The following is a 26,519-nucleotide window of genomic DNA, read 5'->3' as shown; positions in this document are numbered from 1 at the left end:
CTCGTTGAAGTCATTTCTTCTTTCTGCCAGACTGTCATCTCTGTTAAAGGTAGGGACTGTGACTTTGTATAACACAGGCTATTCCAAACAGCTAGCTCCTTACTAAGACCTATTCAAAGAATAAATGAGTAAATGAATGAACTGGATTTTAAATAGCATTTGGAGAAGTGGAGAGGAAGAAAGTAGCTTGCTGTGAAAAGAATGTAAATGTCAGTGATTTAGATGAGATTATAACTGCAAGCTAACTCTGACACAAGCTTGGAAAGGATTATGAAGAGGTCAGGTAACTGAATCAGCATCTGAAAAGATCAAATGATCAAAATATGTTGGAATGATAGTGGTCAAATCTGATAAAAATTATGACTTAAATACTTGCAGGACTCTATGAAGGGAAAATTAGATTAGACTTTAAAAAAGTTTCAACAGTTCCAAATGAGTGCCAATAGGTAGAATTTATAAGGATGCAGATTATGACACTTTATGGAATTTTAAATTAGTATATGTTTCTTATGAAGAATTCTCTATTAAGTTTTAAGCTTCAGTAATATTGTAGATGTATGCAAGATTTGGACAGACCTTTCAACTCTGAACATAATGATTGTTGTTGAGGAGATTTGCAAATCAGCAAGGAATTAGACAAATGCATTCTAATTCCTAACTGCCATGGTCTATAGTAGGAAAAGATCACTGCTTCCTACAAGCAAAGCCAGAAAGGAGGTGAGGGTAATGTTAGAGACAGATGAAGGAGAACTTACTGGATGGCTGTCGATTCAGAGACTGGAAAGGAGGAGGTGAGGGTAAGGTTAGAGACAGATGAAGGAGAACTTACTGGATGGCTATCGATTCAGAGACCGGAAAGGAAGAGGTGAGGGTAAGGTTAGAGACAGATGAAGGAGAACTTACTGGATGGCTATCGACTCAGAGAAGTAAAAAGATAGGGCACCCACCTGGAAGTGGTGGACCAGTGCTTGTGTGGCTTTTACTTGGGTGTCAGTAGGAAGGGAATAACTGGGTAGTAGGGAAAGAAAACCTAACTGAAATTTGTGTGAGTTACTAGTGAGTCAGATTTACATAATTCTGCTACTTTCTTCTGAAATTTCTCTTAGTTGGAGAAGAAATGGAGGAGTGGTCAGCTCAGCTTGGGGATTGTCCTAGTGAAAGTAGTAGTAGATTAGGGAGGTGAGAGTCCCTGGGGTGCTCGTGACAAACAGCTTTTACTTGCTTAATCATGTTGTCTGGCACAGACTGGGATAATCTTAGATGTTCTTAATAAACAGGGTAAAATAAGAAGGGAGTGATTGAAAGTTGAAAGTGATGAGGAAATATGAAGGATTGATAAAGATGACTGCTGAGTAGCTATGTTTGGAGAAGGAATGAGGCCTGGGAAGTGGCATGGTGGCAGCTGGCTGTGGCTTGGAGATGAAGGTCAGTGGGGCCAAGCAGGCTCACATGCATTGTCCACACATATGTTGAAATAGTTTGAGGATGACATCAGAGAACACCCACTGAACCAAGTTGTTGGGAGAGGTTAAGGTAGATTTGCCACGTGGAGGGGTGCACGCAGCAGGGAATGGTCGATGATAGCAGGGATGATTTGAACAGGATGATATAGTGGAGGGAAAAGGCTTCAAATAAATAGAAGAGGAACGCACCTGATGGATCAGTGGTCTGGAGGTGGCAGTTGTGGGAGAAAGTGAGTCCTCCTCATGATCAGGCCTCTGTGATTGTCAAGTGTTGACAGTCATGTTTCTGTTGAAGAGGTGAACAAAGTCAGAATGAAGCAGAATTTGCCTAAGAAAAATGGGGGTGTAAGACTTGGAGAAGGGAGGGAGGGGAGGAGAGATGTGCAGGGGGCCTAGTGGGCATCTTTGAGAGTTCGGTTGGCAAGGCTGGGGAGGAAGCTGGAGTGAGGGAGCCCTAGGGGAGGAGGGGAGGGAGGAGAGCATTGATCAAGAGGACCAGTGTGTGGGGAGTGAGATGTAACCTCGGGACTTCCCGAGGGCCAGGACCACTCTGCCCCTCCTGTTGGGGGTTTTCACAGCTTCGGATTTTTGGAGCTTGCTGGGGGTGCGGTGGGGGTGCAGGGAATCACTGTCCTCCCTGGAGAATTAGGATGGGAAGGAGACTTTGCGGTGACATGATTCTTGAGGCATGTGATTCTGTCTAATGTGTAAAGTGACAGAAGAGGAAATCCAGAGAGACTGAACCTTCCCAACAACAAGGCGCTGTCTCTCAGGCTGAGGAAACCGTCTCCACTGTCCTGGAGAAGCTGGGTGTGGGCAAGGCTGGGGACCATGTCGCCAGGTAGCGCTGAGCCAGTGCCTTCTCCTTGTTTTCTCACAGATGAACGGGACCGAGTGCAGAAGAAGACGTTCACCAAGTGGGTCAACAAGCACCTGATGAAGGTAGGACCCCTCATGGACCCTCAGATCCCCCTGATCTGAATGTGTCAGTCCCTCCTCTCAGACAGTTCATCTTGCTGGCCACATGGTCCAGTTGATGGGGATACATGATTTTCTTAAAAATACATCTAACATAGTCCTAATAGTGTGGAAACTTTCATGGATGAGTTTCTTGGTGAAGACAGTAACTCCTCCATTACCTAAGAAGGCTGAGGTTGAGGATACCATGGGGTGATTCCTGAGTTTCCAAGAATGCTTTGTGTCAAACTTTACATACTATTTTATAAGCCCCTATTTTGTTTTAAAAATTTTAGTCTAATTACTGTGTAAAGATGGGGCAGAGGGAATCTTGTTTTCTCAAGGTGTACAAGTCTTGAATGATCAGTTTAGTGAATTTTTAGTATGTATATACACTCCCATGCAGTTTAAAATACAGAGCAAAATGGCTAGGGTTGGATGTAGATCTTATCATTATTTATAAAAAGAGAAAAACCCAAGGCAGAGGCATATTATTTACCTAAGGATAAACAGTATGACTAATATGACTGTCAGATTTGAATACAAAGTTTTTAAGTTATAGTAATTACTCAACTCAGATAATTTTGAGTCTAATAATTCTAATAATTGCTGCTCTGAGAAAGATCACCAGGGACCTCTTCATTGCTGTTTCCAGTGGTTTTATCTTTCTCTCATTTGATTTCTTTGTAGCATTTGATAGTATTGACTAACTCACTGCTTCTTTAAAGCCCTCTCATGTTGCCTTCCAGGACACTGCTTTTTCCTGAGTTACCTCTCACCTCCATGAATGCCTTTCTCTTGCCTCTTTCACTGGCTTCTCATCCTCTGTGCGAGTCCTTCATGTTGACGTCCCCTAACCTTGACCATTTTCTTGTTTTGTTCTCTGTATTCTTGGCAGTCTGATCTGTGTTAACCACGGGGATCATTCTGTTTGCATAGAACGCAAGGGATCACACAGAGAAAAGGATGGGGTGATCTCCAGAGTCTGGTGCCTGGATGCATCTGAGCTTTATGAAAACTGTGTCCACTAGGCAGCTGCTCTCTCCTCTGTTCAGGAGCTCTTTGTTTTTCATTTTTCTTTCTCTCTGTGTGTCTTCTACATTCAGTTCTCTGCACTCCTTGCTTTTGCTTTTGTGTGATCCATGGTGGTTGTCCCTCAAATGGTGGTGTAAACCCCTGCAGCCACATGATTCTAAAGACACAAGCACGAACAATCTGGGTGGCTGGGGTTTTCTTCTCCTCTGTGGGTCAGGGGTCTGTCGATGTAGTTCAGTGAACTATGGCCTGGGAGATGGTTACATAAATCAGACATAGCTCCTTAGGTCACTTCTTTAACTGCAGGTAAGGTCGGTTTTCAAACTCTTAATACAAGATTTAAATCAGGAGGTAACGATAGAGCCTTTCTCTGTGTTCTTTCCTAAACCAAAGAGCCACATCTCAATAGTGTCCTTGACACAGTCATCTGGATGTTACCCAGACATATCCTATATTCAGTACATCCCGAAGTGCTCAGTATTTTCATTCATGTACCTAGCTGTCCAAGTTAGAAACCTGGAATCATACTATATTTAGTCCTGCCCATCATCTCTCCCTGTCACCAACTCTAATCAATCATTTTCAACTCAGAAAGATTCTTGCATCTGATTTCTCTTCTCTGCCCTATTCCAGGGCCTCTTCTCTTGATTTGGCCACTATACTAGTTTCCTAATAAAGTTTCCTGTAAGAACAAGTGTGATGATAATGGTCGTAATTTATTGAGTGCTTACTGTAAATCATACTTTCTGTACTAAGCCCTTTTACATCGATCATCTCCTTCAGTGACCTTATACTATAGATCCTGTTAATAGTCCCATTTTATCAATGAGGTTTAGAGAGGTTAAACAGCCTGTTCAAGGTCACAGCACTAGAAAGAAGTAGAACTAAAACACTAGAACTCGGGCAGCCTAAAGTCCAGCCCCTACTTCACCTCTGCAGTACTGTCTCCGGTCTGCCTACCCTTCTGGGCTCAGTGTCGCGTTCCCCGTGGACCTTAAGCTCTTGCTGAACTGTTTGTCACGCTCTGTGCCTCTGTATCTTTGCTCCGGGGCGCCCTCTGCTTCTTGCCCAAGTCTGTCCTGCCCGGACCCCGCCCCCGTCCCTCCCCTTGGTGAATATCTCCCCGACTCGCCCTCGTGGAAGGACGCCCTTTCCTGGGCGTCTTCCCCGCGCCCCTCACATGCTCCTGTTACAGCAGCCGCAGCAGTTCTCGTTCTGCCAGACTGTAATTTGAAGGTTGTGTCTTATTTTTTCAGTCAGGACAAAGAAGGAAGGGAGAGAGAGGGAGGAAAAACCTGCTGTCTTCCTCTAATTTCTTCAGCATTTACCAGTTGCCTCTCATTTGGTGACGAATAACTCTGTCAGGGTGCAGAGCCCTTCACAGCCTGTTTCCAGCCAGGCGCTCTCCCTGTGTAGCCTGCGCTGCAGCCACAGGAAACCGCTCACCGCTTTCTAAACACGGTATACTTTCACACCTCTTTGCTTATTCATTTCTCTCTCCCTTGAAGGCATATCTTGAGCTCTGCTGCCTGGCCATCATCCACTTACTCTTCAAGGCCCAGGTCCAGTATCCCCTTCCTGAGACTCTGACCTCCATCCCTGTGACTAAATTAATTGCAGCTCCATCTCTGTTCCACACCACTTTGAAGAGATGGGTGTGTGCATTCACACAGTGGTGTCCCCTGCTCCTCGAGGGCTAGGACTTGCTGTGCTGCTGTCTCATCCAAGTCCTGCACCAGGAGCATGAGAGGTATTCAGTAAGGATTTGTTCCCTTGAGTGAATAACAGTTCAGTAGTCCTTTTAGCTTACAAAGCATATTCTAATCTGACTTGATCCTTACAGTAACCCTGAAGGAGGTAAAGATATTTTATCCTTTCAATTTAACAGCTGAGGAAGTTGAGAATTAGAAGGATGAAGTGACTTTTCCAAGATCATACAGCTAGTGAAGGGTGGAGCTAAAGACCAATCACGCATCTTCTGACCAAAATAACTTCTTGTTTCTATTCAGTATGCCCCTATCTTGCTCTGTTTTCATACCTCATCTCTTAAGATTTGGAGAAACTGAATTGTTCCTTCTTCAGGTTTGTCCCGCTAAACTTTGTAGGTCTTTACAAATGCTCTGGCTCCCCGCTCTTCACTTGTAGCTGATGTTGCCTGTTGGGCCTCTGCCTCAGTGCTGTGTGATGACAGGAGGCTCAGGCGGGGAGAAACAAGACAAACACACATGGCATTGTTAGCAGTTGGAGGCCAGCCAGAGCTTTACTTAAATCCCTGGCTGTTTTTCATCTCTTCCTATTCCCCCAGCCTTACAGTTCCAGTGGCATTTTTTCACCTTGGGGTATTTCACAGAGGTTCACTGCTCATCAGAATAATTGTTCCATGCTGGCTGTCTTTGAACTTTGGGCTGAGAATTAGGGATCAGAATCTATTTTCTGTAGCTCAAGCATCCTTTGCCTTGCTCCCCAAGTACACGTGAACCACATTAGTGTTGCCAGTAGCAGGTAGACTGACATAAGATCAAAGCAACCAAGCCCTCAAGTTCTAGATTTGGTTAACCTAATCTCTTGGATTCCCGAATATCTCTTGAGGAAACAGTTTGTTATTGAATAAGCTGATTCATTCCTCTTTATTAGCTGAGAACATTGTTGGTCCAATCTTAAGAGAGATTTAAGAATGTAAGCACCTGAAATATACATACAGATCATCTAAGGCAGAATGCAAGTCCTACAGATCGAAGAGTTCTCCTCCTACACCAGAACTATCAAAAAGAAAGATCTAGAATTTTCAGTGAGTCTTTTATTTGCATTATCCCTGATGTTTCTCTGGGTCCTGGCAGCTTATAAAGTATAGACATATCTCCCTAAAAAGGACTTCAAGGCAAGCTGAGGGGCTGACAGAACAGAGAGCAGGAGTTTTCTCTGGTCAGTTTCTATGGACTGCAGATGTCAGTGGGTAGAAAGGAAGGAAAGTATTTAATCTAACAGTTGAAATTGTCCTTTCCATTTTTTTTCACGTATGCCATCTAGAAGCCATTGGCCTTCCTGGGATTTTATTTAACTACAGAAAACCAGCAAAAGTTTTTAACTCCAAATTTTTACCGATGTTGTCAATTTTTTTCTGCTTGTTTGAGGCTCCCTAGCTAGTGGTTGCAGGCCCCCTTTCCTGTGCAGCCTCTGTACCGTGGCCACATGAGATGGCTCACTGCTCCCTCAGCACTGCATGTACTTTCACACCTCTTCGCTTATTCGTGTCTGTGGGAAAGGTCGGAAGGAGCCTGGTAGTGGAGTGCGATTTAGGAGATTGATGGAGTCATGCTGCTCAGAAGAGGAGTGTTGCCTTTGTTGCCCAGCTGTGACCATAGGGTGGTGGCTTGTGACCAGCTCTGCCTGGATCTGAGTTCTCAGGGCTTGATTTCACCCTCAGTGCATTTCAGCCCCCATTGAAGGATTCCGGTTCTCCGTTCGGACTTGGATTCTCTACTGCCTGAGCATTAGTGCCTGCCTGTGAAGTAAAGCTCCCCTTGGGGGACTTTGCAGTCATCCTCATTCTCAGAAAGTCTTTGTTAGTCAGAGTTGGCTGATGTCACTGTCAGATTCCTTAGAACTTAAAGAACTCTCAAAACAGGAGACATAGAATTGTTATCTGCAAGGAGCCTCATACTTTACTCCCACATCATACTCTATTTCAGCAGAGATTCCCAGCCCCCACTCTTGTTCCCTGTGTTTGAGCACAGTTCTCTCCAGCAGTCTATGACCCCCGCCACCCCGCCCCCCCCCCCCAAAAAAAAACCCCAGAACAACAACAAAGAAAACCAAACAAAATAACTTATGACAACTATAATCTGCTTTTTTAGTGTTAGGCTTTTCCTGGAGGATAGATTTGGCCGTTGAATCAAAATGGAATTTTCCCTTTTATGGCTTAGAAATCTATAAATTCAGAAATCCATCTGAAGTTACCAGGCTCACTTTCATGTTCCCTGTATCTTTTAATAAGTCTGTGTGCTAAGTCACTTCAGTCATGTCTGACTCTGTGCGACCTTAAGGACTGTAGACTGCCAAGCTCCTCTGTCCATGGGATTCTCCAGGTAAGAATACTGGAGTGGGTTGTCATTTCCTCCTACAGGGGATTTTCCCAGCTCAGGGATTGAACTCCATCTCTTTTGTCTCCTGCATTGGCAGGCAGGTTCTTTACCACTATCACCACCTGGGAAGCCCTTAATAAGTATAAATGAGAGTAAATAACATATTCTTCTCTTTAAAGTTTTCTCCTCTGATTTATTTATTGCTCTGCAACATAGTGTGGATCAAGGAAATTGAGCTACTTGTGTTTCTGTTAAGAGTCTTTGAGCAAAACTTTGCCAGATCAGGCTCTCTGCAGGTATTAAAGAATACTGCAGGACAATCCTTGGTTTTTTGAGGGGAACCTCTTATAATTTAATAATGTTGTTAATATGTTGTTTCTACCCTTCAAGCATCATGGAAGCCTTGTGAAGGGAAAAAGCAGTGAACACAGAGTCAAGAGACAGTGATCTGACACTTTCCAGCTAAATGATTTTACATGACAATGCATTTCTCATCTGTAAACTGAGACTGTTAGAGTTAAGTCATCTTTAAAGTCCCTTTGGGCTCAGATTCTGATACCAAGCACTTAAGTGCAATTTATTCCCTTTGCTAAAGCCACTCAGAAATTGGGGGAAGCTGTTTATTTTTTCATACCCTCAAGCCAATCTTTTAAAAATTGGGAGAGCAGAGCTTTCCTTGGTTTATGAATGCATGATGATTGGGGAGGCTTGGCCTTGTCTGAAAATTTAGTCATTCATTAATTTTTTAAAATAGCTATGTTGAGATTTAATTTGCATTTCACACATTTAAAGTATAGAGTTCAGTGACTTTTATTACATTCAAAATTGTGCAGCCATCACCACAATCAATTTCAGAACATTTTCCTCACTCCCTATAGAGAAACCCTGTACCCTTTAATCATTATCCCTAAACACCCCTCCATTCCTTCCCCTGCCCTAGGCAACCACCAGTCTATTTACTATCTGTCTCTTTAGGTTTGCTGATTCTAAATATCTCACATAAATGGAATCATACAACGTGTGGTTGGTTGTAATTGGTCTCTTGCTCATAGTATATAATATGTAGGCATTTGGGTTATTTTCAGTCTTTGGCTAATGTGAACAAAGAAAGCTGCTATGAACATTCATTCATGTACAAATTATTTTTTCTGAACATATGTTTTTAATTCTTTTGAATATATATACCTAGGAGTGGAATTACTGAGTCATATGGTACTTGTGTTTAGCCTTTTAAGGAACTATCAGGCTGTTTTCCAAAGCAGCTGCACAATTTTATATTCTCACTAGGGGTGTATGAGGGTTCCAGTTTCTCTGTAGCTTCACCAGCACTTATTATTTGTCTTTTTGATTATAGCCATTCTAGTGGGTGTGAAGTGGTCTCTGTCTGTAGTTTGATTTACATTTTCTTTATGGCTACTGATACTGAGCATCTTCTCATGAGTTTGTTAGCCATTTGGATATAGTCCTTGGAGATTTCTAAAGAACCAATTTTGATGGTGATTTTCACAGGGACTACAAACAGGCAAGGACCTGAACAGTTGAAGTTTTTCACTCATCTTATTTGTTAACAGAGTAGCATGATTGTTTGTTGGAAAGAAACATACCTATGGATGATTCCTAAGCACTCTTGGCCTTACCTGGCTGCCCCTAATATTTCTGGTACTTAGTCCACCAGACTTTCTCTTAAGAGATTTGAGGAAAACTTTAGAGGCAACCCAGCACGTACAAAAGAGGTAAAGACTTTAGAATGGGGGAGACCTGGATTTGATTGGCCTGGTCATTTACTAGCTGTATGATCTTGCTATGTTAGCTGAGCCCTCCAAAATCTCACCTCTGCATCTGAAACTTTTCTGTGTAAAAGCACTAGTAAATGTTAGCTAGTTCTTTTTCCTTGTCCAGCCAGAGCTGTGTCCAGTGCACTTCAGAAACAGACAGCTGTTCTCTGCTGAAAATTCTCTAAGGGAAAAAAATCTCACTACACTCACCTCCCCCATTACTTCTGTCTATACCTCTCTGCTGTTTTTCATAGTTACTTAGTTATTATAGTCACACAAAGACTGAGAAACATAGTAAACTAGTTATCATCTAAATTTCTTGTAAGGTTCAACTTTACTATTCACAGGTGTAAAACTTAACTGGAATTTTCAGGAGATATTGGAGCTTTGATGTAAAACTAACCTTTACATTTTTTTTTTCATTTATTTTTATTAGTTGGAGGCTAATTACTTTACAATATTGAAGTGGGTTTTGTCATACATTGACACGAATCAGCCATGGAGTTACATGTGTTCCCAATCCCGATCCCCCCTCCCACGTCCCTCTCCACCCGATTCCTCTGGGTCTTCCCAGTGCACCAGACCCGAACACTTGTTTCATCATGGGCTGGTGATCTGTTTCACTATAGATAATATACATGTTCCGATGCTGTTCTTTCGAAACATCCCACCCTCGCCTTCTCCCACAGCGTCCAAAAGTCTGTTCTGTACATCTGTGTCTCTTTTTCTGTTTTGCATATAGGGTTATCATTACCATCTTTCTAAATTCCATATATATGTGTTAGTATGCTGTAATGTTCTTTATCTTTCTGGCTTACTTCACTCTGTATAATGGGCTCCAGTTTCATCCATCTCGTTAGAACTGATTCAAATGAATTCTTTTTAACGGCTGAGTAATATTCCATGGTGTATATGTACCACAGCTTCCTTATCCATTTGTCTGCTGATGGGCATCTAGGTTGCTTCCATGTCCTGGCTATTATAAACAGTGCTGCAATGAACATTGGGGTGCACGTGTCTCTTTCAGATCTTAACCTTTACATTTTAAGTGCCTCCTTTTTCTTTTCAACACTCTGGTGTTTGGTGTCCTATTGAGAACATGATCCCATCTGGTTCACAACCCTATATAATTTATTTAAATAATTACTCCTTGACTACTCCCGATTTTTATACCCTATTTTCAGGTCTTAGCTGCCAAAAATAAATCGCTCATTATTGTCTCTTCTCTTCTTAACCCTTAATATCAAGTATTTAATAATTTCTGACTTTAAAAAATCTCTTATTTGTTTGTAATCTGATTTCCATCCCCCCCACTTTCTAGAAAATTATTCTCGCAAAAGCCCTCTTATTTGTAGGAAAACTCAAAAACTGTTTCTTAATCTGCATCCTCCTTGTCCCGTAGCATTGGATGCTGGTGATGATATCTTCCTCGATTTTACTTTCTTGTTCATTGCCTAACTCTTCCACTGCCTTTCCCCCATTTGCCCTGTCCTTTGTTGATTGCTTTCCCATCTCCTGCCTTCTAATTTCAGCTATTCCCTCAGGCTCAGTCCTTAGCACTCTTGTTTTTTTCTTTTTGCCCCAACCCGGAAAGCTCAACATTTCCCATGCATTTAGCTAGCACCTCTATGCATATGACTTCTAAACTTAAGTTCTTAGCTGACCCAGATTGGATTCTGGTATTTCCAGCTGCTTCAAGAACATTTCCATTTGTAGCTCCTTTGCTGTTGTTTTAAATTCAACATATTTAAAATTGAACTTGTCAAAATCAACTCCCTTTCCAACCCTTATGACCTGCTAATTTCTGTGAGTGGTGCACTGTGGTTGTCCCAGGCCCCAAACTTGAACCCTTGAACCCACTTGAGGGAGGAGTCTTAAGATCTTAGAACCACCCATATGTTAGAGCCAGCTTTCGTGGCCTTGTGAGAGCCAAATAGTAAATGTTGAGGAGTCTCGTGAACTCTTTACTAAGCACAACCATGATGAAAAGTTAAATTATATAAACTTACACTTAAATTATATTTAAAATGAAGGTAATAAATACTCAAAATTCATTCCTTCTTAGATACTTTGCTAGGTTATTATCATCTGTGCTGTTGAGGTTAATTATATCTGTTGTCTCTTTGATGGAAACTGTGTATTGGTGTGCTACTGTACATCTCTCCCGAACATTGCTTTTAGTGATTTTATATTAATAGCTTGAAATTGGTCATGGTAAGAGTATTTTTCACGTACATGTACAAACATGTCTATCCTTCATATTTCCACCCTCCTACTTAGTCTTACGTGGTTTTCCCATCCTCTTTCTATCAAATATTTTCTAATCCTCCAAGTCCTTTCTCTTCTAGGAAGTCCCCCACGACGTTCCCAGTCTTCATCTTCTCAGACTCTCAGTGTTGACTGCTAGGATATTACAGCTGGAAAGGACTCATGGTTCAGGCTTCTATGGGATGTAGAAATCCCAGGATCCCAGCCCTTGCTTGAAAAACTCCAGTGACTGGAAATCCACTACTTCTAGAGTAACCCTTTCTCTTGTTGTTATATATATTGTAAAGGGTCTTCCTTCTTGTAATTTCCACTAGTCTTCTGATTCTGTTTGTGCAACACTCAATGAAGTTGTCACTAGACTTGGAATGAATCAGTCATTTTAGCCACGTCCTAAAGTTGTGTGACCATGACTTCTCAGAGCCTTACCTTCCTCAGTTTCTCTTATGAAATAGGAACTTCACAGGGCAGTTGTTTGGATTAAATAAATAGAATGAGATTATGGCTGATTACAAAGCATTGTAGTAAGGGCAAAGGCTAAAATCAGAAAGACGAAACTGAGGCCAGTTTTTCCACTTAGTTTTGACCTTAGGCATGTCACTTAACCTCTTCTTTGTGCCTTATTTCCTCATATGTAAAATAGGCATGATATAATAATAATAGTAATAATGTGTAATATAATAATGCCCACCTTACAGATGTTAGAGATAGATGAGATAACATCTAAAGCATTTAGTGTTTGACATTACCCACACATTTTTCTAAAGTGATATTTGTTTTTTCATAGTTTCAGTTATAAAATTAGAATTATTTTTCCCCAAAGGAAAAGAATTCTGAAATTCACTATTTATTTATTTATAAATATTGGGTAAAAAAGGGGTTAAATTAGAGCTACACCCCATGGAACACTGAGTGTCTAGCATTTTGATTTCCTTTGTAGCACTCTGGAGGGCTTTACTGATTCTGACGGTCTCATGTGTCCATCACTGGCTGTTGTATCATATTTTTGTCCATAATAATTGCTGAGATGTTTCGGGATGATCAAGACTTGGCTAAACTTTATGGAATATCGTTCAGGGTTGACTGGAGTGTGTAATAGATCTGGCCTCAATTTAAAAAAACACATATAAGCCTCTAAGTGTTACCATCTCATATGTATTATATTCCAACCTGAATATTCCTGAATCGTTTATTGTCTTCAGTTTCAAATTCTTTAATTTGTGTTTACATAGAACCATAAGCACTCCTAAAATAAATGGAAAAAAAAAAAGAACCATAAGCACTCGTGTGGATAATAAAATAATTCAAGATCAAATAAAAATCAGTCTTGTTTTGCTCTCATGTGCAGGTCCGCAAGCACATAAATGACCTTTATGAAGATCTGCGGGATGGCCATAACCTGATCTCTCTGCTGGAGGTCCTCTCGGGCATCAAACTGGTGAGCTTTTCTCTCCTCCTAATGGGTGACTTCCCAGGTGTGGCCCTATTAATGACATGTGGGTCCATCGTGTTGAGTGCTGGGGCGGTAGCTGTCACTTCTGTTACATGGGAGGAAAAAGTAGAAGAGGTGATTGCTGGACTTTATTTCTAACTCAGACTTAATGCTTTACAAATGATATAAGTTCATTTTAATTTAACCTGACTTGTCGTATATTCTCATTTCTTTTTTTTATTGTTTTTTTTAAAAAAGTCTCATTTCTTGATGGAATCCAGTATTGGTTCTATTACTTTTATATTTGTATGATTTCTCCTTGTTCTTTATCTATTTATACATGCTATTATTTCAGGAATAGTAGATTCTCACTTTAAGATTTTTTAATAAGGTGCATTTTTCTTCCTACAGTGTTATTTCTAGTCTACACAGACTCCTTCTATTTTCCCTTCTACTGTGAATTACATTATTTTCTATATTCAACAAAGACCTGAGATTTACATGTAAAAGCCCAGGTGTTTAGAGTCATTGTTTCCCACACGGCCTGACTTCCTCCCTTCTGGATTTCATTGTCTGTCACAGGTTTGAAGGAAAGCTGAAGTTGATGTCTGAGCATAGCCCCAGATGCCGTATATCTGGGCTCCTTGGATAATTAGATACGCCTGCCTCCTCCCCATAAGTATTAAATCTGGCTTATGGAAACAGTTACCTGCTGAGGACAAAGCCTGTCTGAACCTCTTGGCTTATCAGCTCTTGTCCTCACTTTGTTGAAAGGATCGGCGTGGCCTCACCGTGGGCTTATTGCTTCACATGTGGGAGCCTAACCTGAACCTGTGATTCTGTACAGCTCCTGCTCTGTCTTGAGTGTTGTAGACAACATGCTTTTTCGTTAGAAAAAGCCAGGGCTGAGTGTAGAGACACCTGTGGGAGGTGCGCCCTGGAGAGGAGCACGGCTCAAGGAGTCTATGGAGGGAGCCCGCACACTCTCTGTCTTTGGTGAATTCTTAACCATGTTCGTTGTGTTTCAAGAGTAGGATTTGACACTTTAGATTTCTCTCCCTAAGTAAAAGTCAGCTTCTTCCAGGATTGGGCTTGGCTTTCCTGGGGTCCTTTGTTTTGGTTTCTTTCTTTCTTTCTTTTTTTTTTTTTTTAATAATTTTTAATGGCCTAAAATTGACAGATGCTTTTGTTGACATAGCCAGTACGTATGGATTCTAGTTCTTCTCTGGCTCCCATTTGTAAATCTCCTAAGTAATCAGAATTTTACCTTCACTGTGTTGGAAGTTGAAGTGCTCACGAAATTATATTTTGGGCAACTTTGCTGGTATATTTGGTGAACTTGCAGTGATTTTATATTGAAAAGTGATCCTTTTCAGTGATGTTGCTTACAAAACAGGTTAAAACCACTCCAATCTGATTTCTTTTCCTAGCCTTTGAAGACTTACAGGTGTTTATGGAGATAGTTGTAAAATAATCATCTTTTCACCAGAAACCACCCGAATATCTCTTTCATGGTTATTCTCATCATGCATTCTCCCTTACTTGATTCACAAAAGTAGGAAGAATGGATGGCCTGCGGAGAGTTAAAGCTGTGTTTCAACATAAGAAGTGTTCAGTATAACCATCTGTTCTGGTCTTAATTTTGTTTTGCATCTTTGTGAAGGTGGGAGGGTATTTTCATATTTATTTTCATCTTTTTTTTTCTGCGTTCATTTCCTTTTCATTTATGTGTTGTGAATTTCCTGTTAACTCTGTCACGTCTCTGTCTTGGTTGGTGGCCAAAGGAGCCGGCAGGGCTGAAGACCCTCCGTCTGGTGAGCATGCCCTCCTGGCGCCATACAAACAGCGAGGAGCAGGAGGAGGAAGATGATGATGATGTCGTAGGTCCTCCTGGGGACACCAGCGTCCCAGCCGGCACTGCAGGGCCATCAGAGAGTTTGGGGTTCTCTAGGTCTCCAAGTAGCTCACTTACCAATTGCCTTCTTCCCTGTCCACCTGGGAATTTGGGTCCCAAAGAAAGTGGTTAAAACTAATTGTGCCTCATGCTACCTTTAGACGATCCCGGAGTGGGAATTGTTTTGCTTATCTACGAGTAGCTGGCACAAAAAGAATAATGATGTTTGGCGGCGGCGAGTCCCTTTGTGACCTGGAGACCCGTGCCTTTCTGGTGGCCTTGCTGCGTTGTCTGAGTCTAGATTGCAGAATTGTGGGAAGCTTAGTTGACAGCATGTCAGTTACTGCTTCTGACTCCACACTCCAGACTAACGGGGACTTGCTCTCCACCTCTCTGGCCTCCAGGTTCTCACCACACACCGTGTCATTTGTTTTCAAAAGAGCCTGTTGTTTGCAAACCACTCACTGCATGGGGATACTCTGCCTTGGTCAATAACATCTCTAGTTGCTATAGAGGACTGAGATTTAACTTGCATGTTCTCAAGGGTATTTTTGGTGGGGAGTACTTAGGCATAAAGATTAGAGTGTGTAAGAGGGCCATTTTCTGCTTGCAGGCCCTAAGTTAGAGCCTGTGATTTTTCTCCAGAAATAGAGATCAGGCAGTGTCCCCATTCCCTGTCCTCTTAAAGTCGTCTTTTCATCTCATTGATCTCCCCTCCAATTGCCTTAGCATCTTCGGTTTCACAGGCTCTGTCATCTTCTAAGCCATATTCACAATTAGTTCAAGTGGAATGACTGAGAAGAGATTCTTACTAGAAGGTTTTCCCTAGCCTTTTGACTTAGGAAGTTATCCTGTTGCACAGAGAGGCCTCACCTTCTCTGTCGATTACCCTGGTTTGAAAGTTTTGCTTAGAAGGGTTGAGGGACACCCACAGAGATGCTTCCACCCCATCCTTCCACGTGTTGAGTTTCTTTTTGCCCATTTCAGCCTGGGGCAATGTTTCGTCTGTTCAGGTGCCCACAACAGAGCTACCTTGTATTTTATTGGCCTTTAATTAGTACCATTTTGACATTTACAAATGAATTGGGTATGATCTAGTGAGATTGATGTTTTAGTCCCAATTGTAGTGGGGGGGGGGCGGGAAACCACTGAAAAGTGAGCAGGAGGAAACATTCCAGACGTAGATAGCCATCGCTGCCTGTGCCCACTGGAGAAGGACTCCATGCAGTCTTGGATGGATAGGAATTGAGCCGTGGATCCAGGATGTGGTGGTGACACCAGAGTCACTGGGTGGAGGTGGACGCCCCACTGTGGCTTGTGTGACATCCAGGATTGAGCGGCTGGCAGGAAATACCTTTCTTTGGAGTACTGTGTTGAAGAACCCTACACCATCAAGGTCTTGTTTGCTCTGGGTATCTCAAACTGGGCTTAAAGATGGCTTTCCTACTTTGTCTTCCTAGGAAATAGGTTCCTTCTTGATTCCTGCCTTCCATTTTAGATTTTTTTCACTTACTGAGCGTGTATAACTCCTCATTCCCTAGTGTAAAATTGACTACCTCTAGTTTCTTTTGCCAGGTTTGTAATATGGTTGGCGCTGTCCATTACTGAGCAACATGTAATTAGGCCTTTTATCCTTCCCTTACAGTAACATTTAACTATGGTTCTGGGAGCCATAGAGCCAAATCTTTGTTTCCATTAACCTCACATCCAGAATCAAGTTCTGCCACATATGGCTGCAGAGGAGCCTGTGGAGAAGCTGTGGCACTGCTTCAGCATTTGCATTCAGACGTGCCGTGTGTTCACGGGGATCCGAGTGGGAAACAGGCGTTCTGGGGCCTCAGCGAGCATGGTGAAAACACACACGGGTCCTGCCTGGAGGGGTGCTTTGTGTGACGCCCCCACGCCTGGCTGCAGTCATGGGAGGTCTTTGTGGTCTTTTATTCTTGAAATGAAGGAAGAAAGGGATCTGCGTGGGTAAATTGGTGTCACTGCAACGAACATCCCTTTTGTTTGTTTGCAGCCCCGGGAGAAGGGCAGGATGCGTTTTCACAGGCTGCAGAATGTGCAGATTGCCCTGGACTTCCTAAAGCAGCGACAGGTAAGGGCGTCCCGTGTGTCCCCCGCTCTGCCAGGGAAAGTTGGTACCGGGTCCCTATTGAGGGACGCTCTCATTGCCCCTGGTAAGTCCTCAGTAAATCCGACTGATGCAGTTCTGAGTCTTGCTTGCTCGTGAGCAGCTCTGTTATGTCTGAACAAATCTTACATGGAGTGTGCGGCCTGTCTGAGAGGGAAAGTCTTAGAGAAGAGCAAGATGCGAAAGACTGACTCACCTCCGCTCAGGTGGAGGCCAAAGGGAAGATGAGAAACCAGCAAAGAAGATGGGAAAAGGTACATCACCCAGGAAGAGGGAACAGCAGAGGGCTTCGTCATCATGAGAACTGGATGAGGGGATGGTCAGGCTGGTTGAATGGTGCGTGGGGCTCGAGGGGACGGTCCCAGCTGCACAGCGCTGGTGACCTCAGACACCAGGCTCAATAGAGCAGAGGAGTGTTGGGTAAAGAAGCTATTCTCTCCCTAGATAGGAAGGACGGAAGACAGAAGCACACTTCTAGACAGAGGAGAAGCTAGCGAAGAGAAGAGAACAGATGAGAGTGAGGAGTATGGGTCAGAGCAGGTTAGCCCTGGAAGACGCCTTGCAGGTCGCTAGTCCAGCCTTTTCATTTCCTACGAAAGGAAACTGAGAAATGACCTGCCCTAGATCGCAGAAGTGAGAGCAAACCTGGGACATCCACGCAGGCCTCCTGGACATTTTTTAAATGCTCCTTTCATGCTACTTTCTACGCACCATCCTTCTTCCCATGACTTCCTAACTGATGGAACCAAGTCCGGGGATTGAGGATGAGACCCAGAGCACGGCTGGGGTAGATTCTTTGAAAAGGAAAGGAAAATGCCTCTTCTGAGGTACCGTGAGGAAGAAGGGAGGAGGCATAAAAATACAGAGGAGGTTTGTGGAGGGGAGGAACGTGGATGGATGAGGGAGTCAGAGTTCATCTGCCTAGAGAGCTGTTTGGAAAGATTTGGTATAGCTACAGTTGCCAGGCAACAGCGCTGGTCACGATGACATGACATGGTGTGCATATTTTTGGAGTTAGTTCATTTTTGCCACTCTTATCAGTAATTCTCATTGGGAAATTCTCTTTCTGTGTACTCCCATAGCCGTTTGCTTCCATATAATACTTGTGACTTTATTGTTATCTCTCTGCTCTAATGCATTGTAGGCCCATGAGGACAGAGAATGTGATCTTACTTAACATTTTTATCTTCATCACCTGTCGTAATGGATGGTCCATAATTGACACTTAATAAATATTTGTTGAAAGAAGTGGTAGGAGAATTAGAGGTTGAAGTGTTCAGGGGCCTGGAGACAGCATCCTTGGAATGTCTGTGTGTAGAGTTAGAGAAAATCAGAGAGGGCCTTAATGGTCAAGGTAAATTGAAAAGAATTGATTAGCTAGACGCCTCAATGAGGATGGAGAGTAGATCGGTTACTAGGATATAATAAAAATGTGAGCCATGACCAGTGGGCACAGAGAAGGGCAGAAAGAACTCTGGAGTACTTCTTGCTGATGGTGAGATTGTCGCTGTGCAGGTGTCCACAGCAGAGTGAAAACGGAAGTCTTCCTAAATGGGAAGGCAGACAAGTTGTACAGATGGGGCGACACCTGGATCATTGAGGTGGTGCCAAAATTGCCAAGAAAGATGGTGGAAGACCAAGTAGGGAATGTAGGAGTTAGGTGTGAGGTCTCCAAGAAAGGTGGTAGAAGACGAGGTAGGGAAGGTAGGAGTTAGGTGTGAAGTCTCCAAGGAACAGATGGCAGACACTGGAAGGTGACTTGGCCAAGGAGGTATTCAGAATCCACGGGAAGAGCTCCCGGAGGTGGGGCAGAGGAACGTGGACTTGGCTGATGCTGCCAGCCTGCCAGCTATGGGCCATGAGTGATGAGAAAACCTGCACTGAGGCAGGAAGCAGGGTCTCCTGCTCCCAGTGTACAGAAGAGGAGGTGGAGACACAGGAAAGGGAAAGAACTTGCCCAGTGTCTTGGTCATTCACGCTGTAACAAAATATCACAGCCCTGGTGGCTTATAAACAATAGAAATTCATTTCTCATAGTTCTGCAGAAGTCCAAGATGGAGGCAGACTTGGTGTCTGGTGAGGTCCTGGTTCTGAGACTGCTTTTAGCAGTGTCCTCATGTGATGTGAAGGTCGAGGGAGATTTCTGGGTCTCTTTTATAAAGATACTAATTCCATTCCCTCAAGACCTAGTCACCCCCAAGAGGTCCCACCTCCAGCTACCTTCAGATTGGGTGTTAGGGTTTAACCTATGAATTTTGGAGGGACACAGCATTCAGTCTACAGCACCGGTCACCATAGTGTAAGGATAAGTGAAGCTTCTGCTTGAGGTCTTGAGTACATGAAGGCTTCAGTTCAGCTGAAGAGACAAAGGAAGGGCAGCTTCAGGGCTGTTGTCACAGTTGTCAGGAGCTCCGTGAGGGTACGACAGAGACTCACGGGGTGGAGGTGGAAATAGGCTGGTTTTCCCAGGACGCTGTGAAAGGCCCACGTCCCGGGAAATCCCTCAGTCCCCAGCACACAGGGATGGTTGGTCGCCCTGGTGGGGGACGGGCCTGTGTGTCTGTGTACATCACGCTGCTGGAATGAGATTAGGAGTCAGGCAGGTGCTGTGGGAGGAGGGGAATGGGTGGGACAGGCCAGAGACCGGTGAGGGATGAGGGCAGATCTCTCACAACCTTGAGAAAATAAGAAAGAGAAAGAAAAAAGGGCCGGGAAGACTTAATGAAAAAGCAGCTCATAATAGCATGTGCTTGCGAAATTGCTTTGCTGGTGGGATTGCAAAATGGTACAATCGTGCTGGAAAATTGTTTGGCAGTTTCTTACAAAGCTAAACGTATACCATATGACCCAGCAATCCCACCCCCAGGAATTTACCCTAGAGAAATGAAAACATGTGCTCACACAGAAAAACTGTACATGAATATAAGAGCTTTATTCATAATTGCCCCAACATGGAAACAACCCAGATTCCTTCAGTAGAGGAGTGGATAACAATGGTGTGTAGAATACAGGTATAATGGAATACTCTTCCGCAACAAGAAGGGGCAGGCTGTTGCTCCAAGCAGCAACGTGGATGGGAATCTCACGGCCATTGTGCTGAGTGCAAAAAAGCCAGAATCTGAAGATTGCATACTGTGGGACACCATTTATATGACATTCTGGGTAAGCAAAGCTGGGACCAGATCAGCGGTTGCCAGGATTTAGGGGTGAAGGCAGGATCTGACTGCACAAAGTCCCACCTTTTGGGGACTATTTTGTTACCCTGATTATAGTGGTCATTAGCACAAATCTATACAGAAAACTCAAACTGTACACCAAAAAAATTAATATGCATATGAATAATAAAAATCTATAAAAAATGAAATCAAAACAAAAAGTTGCAGAGCTCTCAGACCAGCTTTTGTTTCTTTTTCAGGTGAAACTAGTGAATATTCGCAACGATGACATCACAGACGGCAACCCCAAGCTGACGCTCGGCCTGATCTGGACCATCATCTTGCACTTCCAGGTAGGGTCTGTGAGGTCTGGGGGCCTGGTGCTCAGTGGACATGGCCTAGACAGAGCTAGAGGTTGCTCTGCTTTCCAGGGGCACACAGAGCCTGCCTTCTCCGTATTTGGCAGTGAATGAGGGAGGGGGTGAGCAGGAGCTGGAAAGGAAGAGGAACACTGGCCTGGAGGCTACGCTGTTCTAGTGTAAACCAAGAACTTCCTCATCATTTGCATGATGAAGGGGGATTTTTCACCTGTTTGTGCTGTGGCTCTGGCACTGGCAATCTGGTTATTAGCAGTCTGCCCAGCTGAGTCAAAACTGGCTCTTTGGAGACTCAGAATGTGAGGGATGAGAAGAGATGTTGGATTTGTTGGTCAGGAAGGGTGGGGTGAAGCCTTATAATCCTGCTTTGATGTAGACTTTTCTTCATCTCTAATGGTCTTAAATAAGCCTGGTTAAATGTAGCACTGTCAGTCAGCTCAGGCTGCTGTGATGAAGCACCAGAGGCTGGGTGGTTTGCAGCAAGCATTCACTTCTCACAGTTCTGGAGGCTGCGAGTCTGAGATCAGGGTGCTAGCATGGTTGGCTCCTTGGTGAGGGCCCTCTTCCTGGTTATATCCTCAGGTGACCTTTCCTTGGGGCATGCATGCTCAGAAAGAGATCTCATGTCCCTTCAACTTTTTATAAGGGCATTCATCCCATTATGGAGGCTCCACTCTCCTGACCTCATCTAAACCTAATTACCTCTTAAAAGACCGCACCTTCAGATACCGTCACATCAGGGCTACTATGGCTTCAATATATGAATTTCAAGGGGACACAAACAGTCAGTTCATAGCAAGCACCTTGGTATATGTGCTTGTAAACACAATCTTCTAGGCATCTTGGTAATGTTCACATGGTCACACAGCCTTCCTGTTCCTCCTGCCTAAGGCAAATCCTCTTCAAGTCTGGATACTATTGGAAAGTCACAGCCCTATTTTTATGAAAAAAGGCTATCTTGAATCACATTAGCTCAACTAAACAAAACTGTTTCTCAGAAAATGCTCAAATACCCAACTGCTGTACTCAAGGCTGATTACAGGGATCACTTCTTGAGCAGGTGGATAAAGAAGGCTCATAGAAATATCTCACTCAAGGCGCTGCTGACTCCAGGGTCCGTGTGGCTGTGATGTCCCCGTTGGGGAGTCAGCGCCACCTGCTGGGTGAATGTAGAGCAGCAGGTGTCCTAAAATTGCTGAGAATCTGAGAACTGAGAACTCAGGGATTATAATTTCTTGGGGCTCTGGTTGGGAACCAGTGCTGACAATCTGCAGCATAAGTAGGCTTAGGAAAGTGTGGAGGCAATGTGTGTTTTTGTGGGACCACAGGGTGTCCTCAGGCATGCTTTGGATATAGGGGTAACCAGGAACATGAACTTGGCAAGTGTGCCTTGGCAGGGTTGGAACAAGCACTTTGTTGAGCTTTCATAGCGTTGGCACCCTTGGCATCCTTGTGAACAGCGGGCTGTTTTAGATGAATCTTTTTGGTTGTTTGTATGCCACAAACCACCTCTCATTCTGAGACATCAGTGCTGTCATGTAGCTGTGAGGTAAGAGGAATCTGTCCGCTGTGTCTCCCTTTCTCCTGACTGCAACTAACTCACTCAACAGAAGGGGAAATCAGGGGCCAAGGAATGAAACTGAACTGGCCAGTTAAACTTTTCCTGGGACAGAAGATATGGGGGTAATGTTCCTTAACTGAATATGCCATTAAGAAAATGTTCTTTCTCTCTCTTTAAAAATTTATGACAATTTTCAAACATTTATAATGCAGAGAAAATCATGTAGAACTACGATGTACCCATCACCTAGCTCACCAGTCACTAACTCGTGGGCAGTGTTATACCGTCTGTTTCCTGATCTGTTCATCAAACCCTCCAGTAGGTTATTTTGAAAGGAGTCCCAGACATCATATAATTTCATCTGCAAGTGTTTCAATGTGTATCTCTGAATGATTCTTCATTTAAGCAAAGCACAATATCATAGAACAGTATAATCAGTAATTTCTTAAAATCACTGAATATCTAAGCAGGGTTTAGATTTCCCCAGTCATCTCATTTTAAAAATGGCTTGTTTGAATCCAAAGTCCACACATTGCATTAAATTTCTCTTCTCCTCTTTTTGTCCCCTTAACCATTTGTTAAAGAAATCGGTCTTTTGTCCTGTGCAGTTTATGGAAAGATGCTGGTGGCATCTCTGATGTTTTCTAACAGTCTCCATCCTTCTGTATTGTCTGTAAACTGGTGCTTTGGATCTAGACCATGTTCAGATTCCCTTTTTTGTGCTGGGGCAGGGCAAGGATGGTGGTGTTGAGTTGTGTACTTTTACTGCTGTACATCAGAATGTCTGCTATCTGTCTTTTCATCATGTTAAGCTTGATTAGTGGGTTCAGGTGTTATCAGCCTTACCCATTCCTTGTAGACCCTTTCACTGTTAGCCTTTCACCTAAAAGTTTAGCAGCTACTATTGCATTGTTTCGTTAGAAGTTGTAATATGGTGATACTCAAAATTCAGAAATTCTTTTCTAAAGCAGAACTTGACCTCATCGATTGCTCTGAGAGATAGTTCCTTTAGGAAAGGCAAGATAAAAAGATAAATGCTTTTATATTCCCCTCTGTTTCACCAGTTTTCAAAATAATTAGTTGATTCTCTTAAGATTCTCTATAAGATTCTGTAAGATCTTAAGATCTCTTAAGATCTCTGTAAGATCAATGAAAATTTTTTTCTTGATACTCATTTTTCCTTAGTAACACTGTGACTCATGGATTTTTATCAGACTTAAATGTGTTCCACTTAATATAGCTGTCATTCTTCATAGTATTCGCTCCTTCTTTGGCCAGTGAGCTTTTTCACATTGACTCTGAGTCCTTCCTCATGATCCGTACGGTCTTTGATAATGTCCTTTATTTCTTGTATGAAGAGCTGTTCCAGATACTTTTTGTGTATTTCCTGTTTCAGGCCCAGGATGAGCAGTTTCTCCAAGGAACTGAAATTCTTTATTGACAACAGTCTGAGTGCTAATTGGGTTGGTCCCTCTTTCTAGGTGTTTTCTGTGGACAAAACTAGCCAACACATGTATTTGTCTTGTAAAAAGAAATCAAGAATTTATAATGATGTTTCTAATTCATATCTAGAATTAGTTTTGTTCAACCTCTTTGACTTTGTACTTTTTTTCTTACGCTGAAAATCTTGATCCAAACAAAGCAACATTTTACTTATTCCCTTTTCCATACACACACATGCAAACACATGGATGCAAGTATATATAAAATCATGTGTATATTATAGTGTATATACAAAATCATGTATGTATAAATTTATATATTTGAATAAAAATAACAATGATATTGTTATTATTAGCAACACAATTACTGAAAAGTTTGTAATTTCTTTGCAGTTCTTTTTGTCCTTTAGTGTAAATCTCCTAAGGACATACAAGTAATTTTATCTTAAAGCCATTTGAAATAACTTCTCTCTGTGTTGTTAAGTCATCAGTCTGATACACAGATTCATTTGTATGTTATATTTTTTCAGTTTTTAGCGATTGCTTTCTTCCTTTCAATTTTATTTTACATTATATAGATCATATACATGTTACAATGGGAAATTTCAGAAAGTGAATACAAGGTGTGTTCAGCGTTTTATTTCTGCCCCCTCCATCCTGTTTCTTCTCATTCCAGCTGTTTTAAAACATATTTTGGTTATCATTCTATTGGTTGTTTATTTTAAAAAGTTGATTCTTTTTTAAAAACAACTTTACTTTTGGTAGAATTTACGTACCATAAAATTGATCCATTTTCATTGTACAATTCAATGATTTTTATGAGTTGTACAGTCATCACCATAATCCAGTTTTAGAACATATTCATCATCCCACAAAGGTCCTTCTTGGCCATTTATAGTTATTCCATTCCCATCCACAGCCTCAGGCAGCCATGAATCTATTTTCTGTTTCTATAGATTTGCTTATTCCACACATTTCATTTGAATAGAATAATATAATATGTGCTTTTTTGTATCCCACTTCTTTCACTTAGCATAACATTCTTGAGGTTCATCCATGCTGTAGCATGTATCAGTACTTTATTCCTTTGTTGCAGAGGAGTATTCTGTTGTGTGGGTATACCATATATTTTGTTTATCTGTTCAGCAGTTGATGGCCATTTGGGTTGTTTTCATTTTTTAGCCATTATAAATAATGTTGATATGAATATTTGTGTGGATGTATGTTTTCACTTCTTTTGGATATATACATGTGGGTGGAATTGCTGGGTTATATGGTAGGATTATGTATAATTTTTAAGAAACTGCCAGACTGTCTTCCAAAGTGGCTGCACCATTTTATATTCCCACTAGCCCAATTGTGTGGGTTCCTGTTTCTCCATAGCCTTGTCCTTGGCATTGTCTGTCTTTTCGGTGACAGCCATCACAGTGTGAACTGTATCTCCTTCTGGTTTTAGTTTTCTGGAAAATATATTTTTTAACTGAATTCCATAAATATTTACTGAGGTCCAGCTATAAGCAAGGTCTTAGGTAGAGTCTGTGGGAGATTCAAAATTGAACTAGGTACAGAATCACTCCAGTTTGACTGCGTAATTCAGAGGAGTGAGAGGAGACATATCATGAATTAACTTGATAGAGGTTTAAAGAATCAGGAAGGTATGGGAAAGGACAATGGAACACAGCCATACTCAATAATTGGCAGTAATTATTGGTAGTAGCCTATTATAATTATTAGTGAAACTTATAACTTCATGGACTTTTGACCTAGCCTGCTGTTCTCTGCCGTTACTGATTTTACCGAAACGTATAAACAGATTTGCCCTAGCCTGTCCGCTGGCACATGCTGGCTACCTGCTTTTCTCTGTTCACTATTTTAGCATAGCTAAATTTTGTCTTTTTATGGAGGGAAGTTCTGTTGCCAGAGTATTTTCCCAGATGCAACTAAACTACTAATTACTTTTCTTTGCTGTTCTTGAAGGCTTGGCATTTGCCTATTAATTAGCTACGTGTTTAGAAGTGTGGGGAAAGGTTCCCTGCTTACAAAGCTTTTGGTTAACTGATAAAGGATCATATAGAACCTCCATCCTTCTGTCGTGCTTTAGATAGGAAGTGATGTGTCTCTTGCTGGTTGTCTATCATTGTAATTCTCTAGTCTTTCATTGTTGAACTAACTGTTCTGTGCTAGCTCTTCTCATCAAGAGTTCATGGTATATAAAGCCAAATAGAAATGCAGAGAAGAATTATCAAATGTTAGGGGATCAGTAAAATAGTCATTCAAAAAACAGATCATGGCATCCTGTCCCATCACTTACTGGCAAACAGATGGGGGGAAAATGGGAACAGTGACAGACTTTATTTTCTTGGGCTCCAAAATCACTGCAGATGGTGACTGCAACCATGAAATTAAAAGACGCTTGCTCCTTGGAAGAAAAGCTAGGACAAACCTAGACGGTGTATTAAAAAGCAGAGACACTGCTTTGCCAACAAAGGCCCATATAATCAAAGCTGTGGTTTTTTCCAGTAGTCATGTATGGACTATAAAGACTATAAAGAAACCTGAACACTGAAGAATTGATGCTTTCTAACTGCAGTGCTGGAGAAGACTCTTGAGAGTCCCTTAGACAGCAAGGAGAGCAAATCAGTCAATCCTAAAGGAAATCAAGCCTGAATATTCATTGGAAGGACTGGTGCTGAAGCTAAAGCTCCAATATTTTGGCCACCTGATGCAAAGAGCTAACTCGTTGGAAGAGACCCTGATGCTGGGAAAGATGAAGGGCATGAGGAGAAGGGGATGACAGAGGATGAGATGGTTGGATGGCATCACTGACCCAATGGACATGAGTTTGAGCAAGCTCCTGGTTGTCGTGAAGGACAGGGAGGCCTGGCGTGCTGCAGCCCATGGGGTGGCAAAGAGTCGGATGTGACTGAACAACAACAAAAAATAATCT

At 42.4% G+C, this 26,519-nt stretch overlaps 1 protein-coding gene across 14 annotated transcripts in view; it reads left to right on the top strand.

Annotated features, from left to right (window-relative positions):
* MACF1 (microtubule actin crosslinking factor 1) overlaps positions 1-26,519 on the top strand; it is a 337,865-nt gene that overhangs the window by 126,267 nt on the left and 185,079 nt on the right. For 13 of the 14 annotated variants that reach the window (XM_043461815.1, XM_043461824.1, XM_043461814.1 and 10 more), the window contains 4 exons: positions 2,344-2,405; positions 12,926-13,015; positions 16,924-17,001; positions 20,453-20,545. In XM_043461815.1, coding sequence (XP_043317750.1) covers positions 2,344-2,405; positions 12,926-13,015; positions 16,924-17,001; positions 20,453-20,545 — 323 coding nt within the window. Of the gene's footprint in view, positions 1-2,343; positions 2,406-12,925; positions 13,016-14,793; positions 14,890-16,923; positions 17,002-20,452; positions 20,546-26,519 lie in introns of all 14 variants that reach the window. The other variant, XM_043461826.1, reaches the window with a different exon arrangement.

This window comes from Cervus canadensis, chromosome 2 (genome assembly GCF_019320065.1).
Source record: "Cervus canadensis isolate Bull #8, Minnesota chromosome 2, ASM1932006v1, whole genome shotgun sequence".
Lineage (NCBI taxonomy): Eukaryota > Metazoa > Chordata > Mammalia > Artiodactyla > Cervidae > Cervus > Cervus canadensis.
The sequence above is the reverse complement of the archived record's forward strand: the minus strand, read 5'-3'. Positions and strand labels throughout refer to the sequence as shown.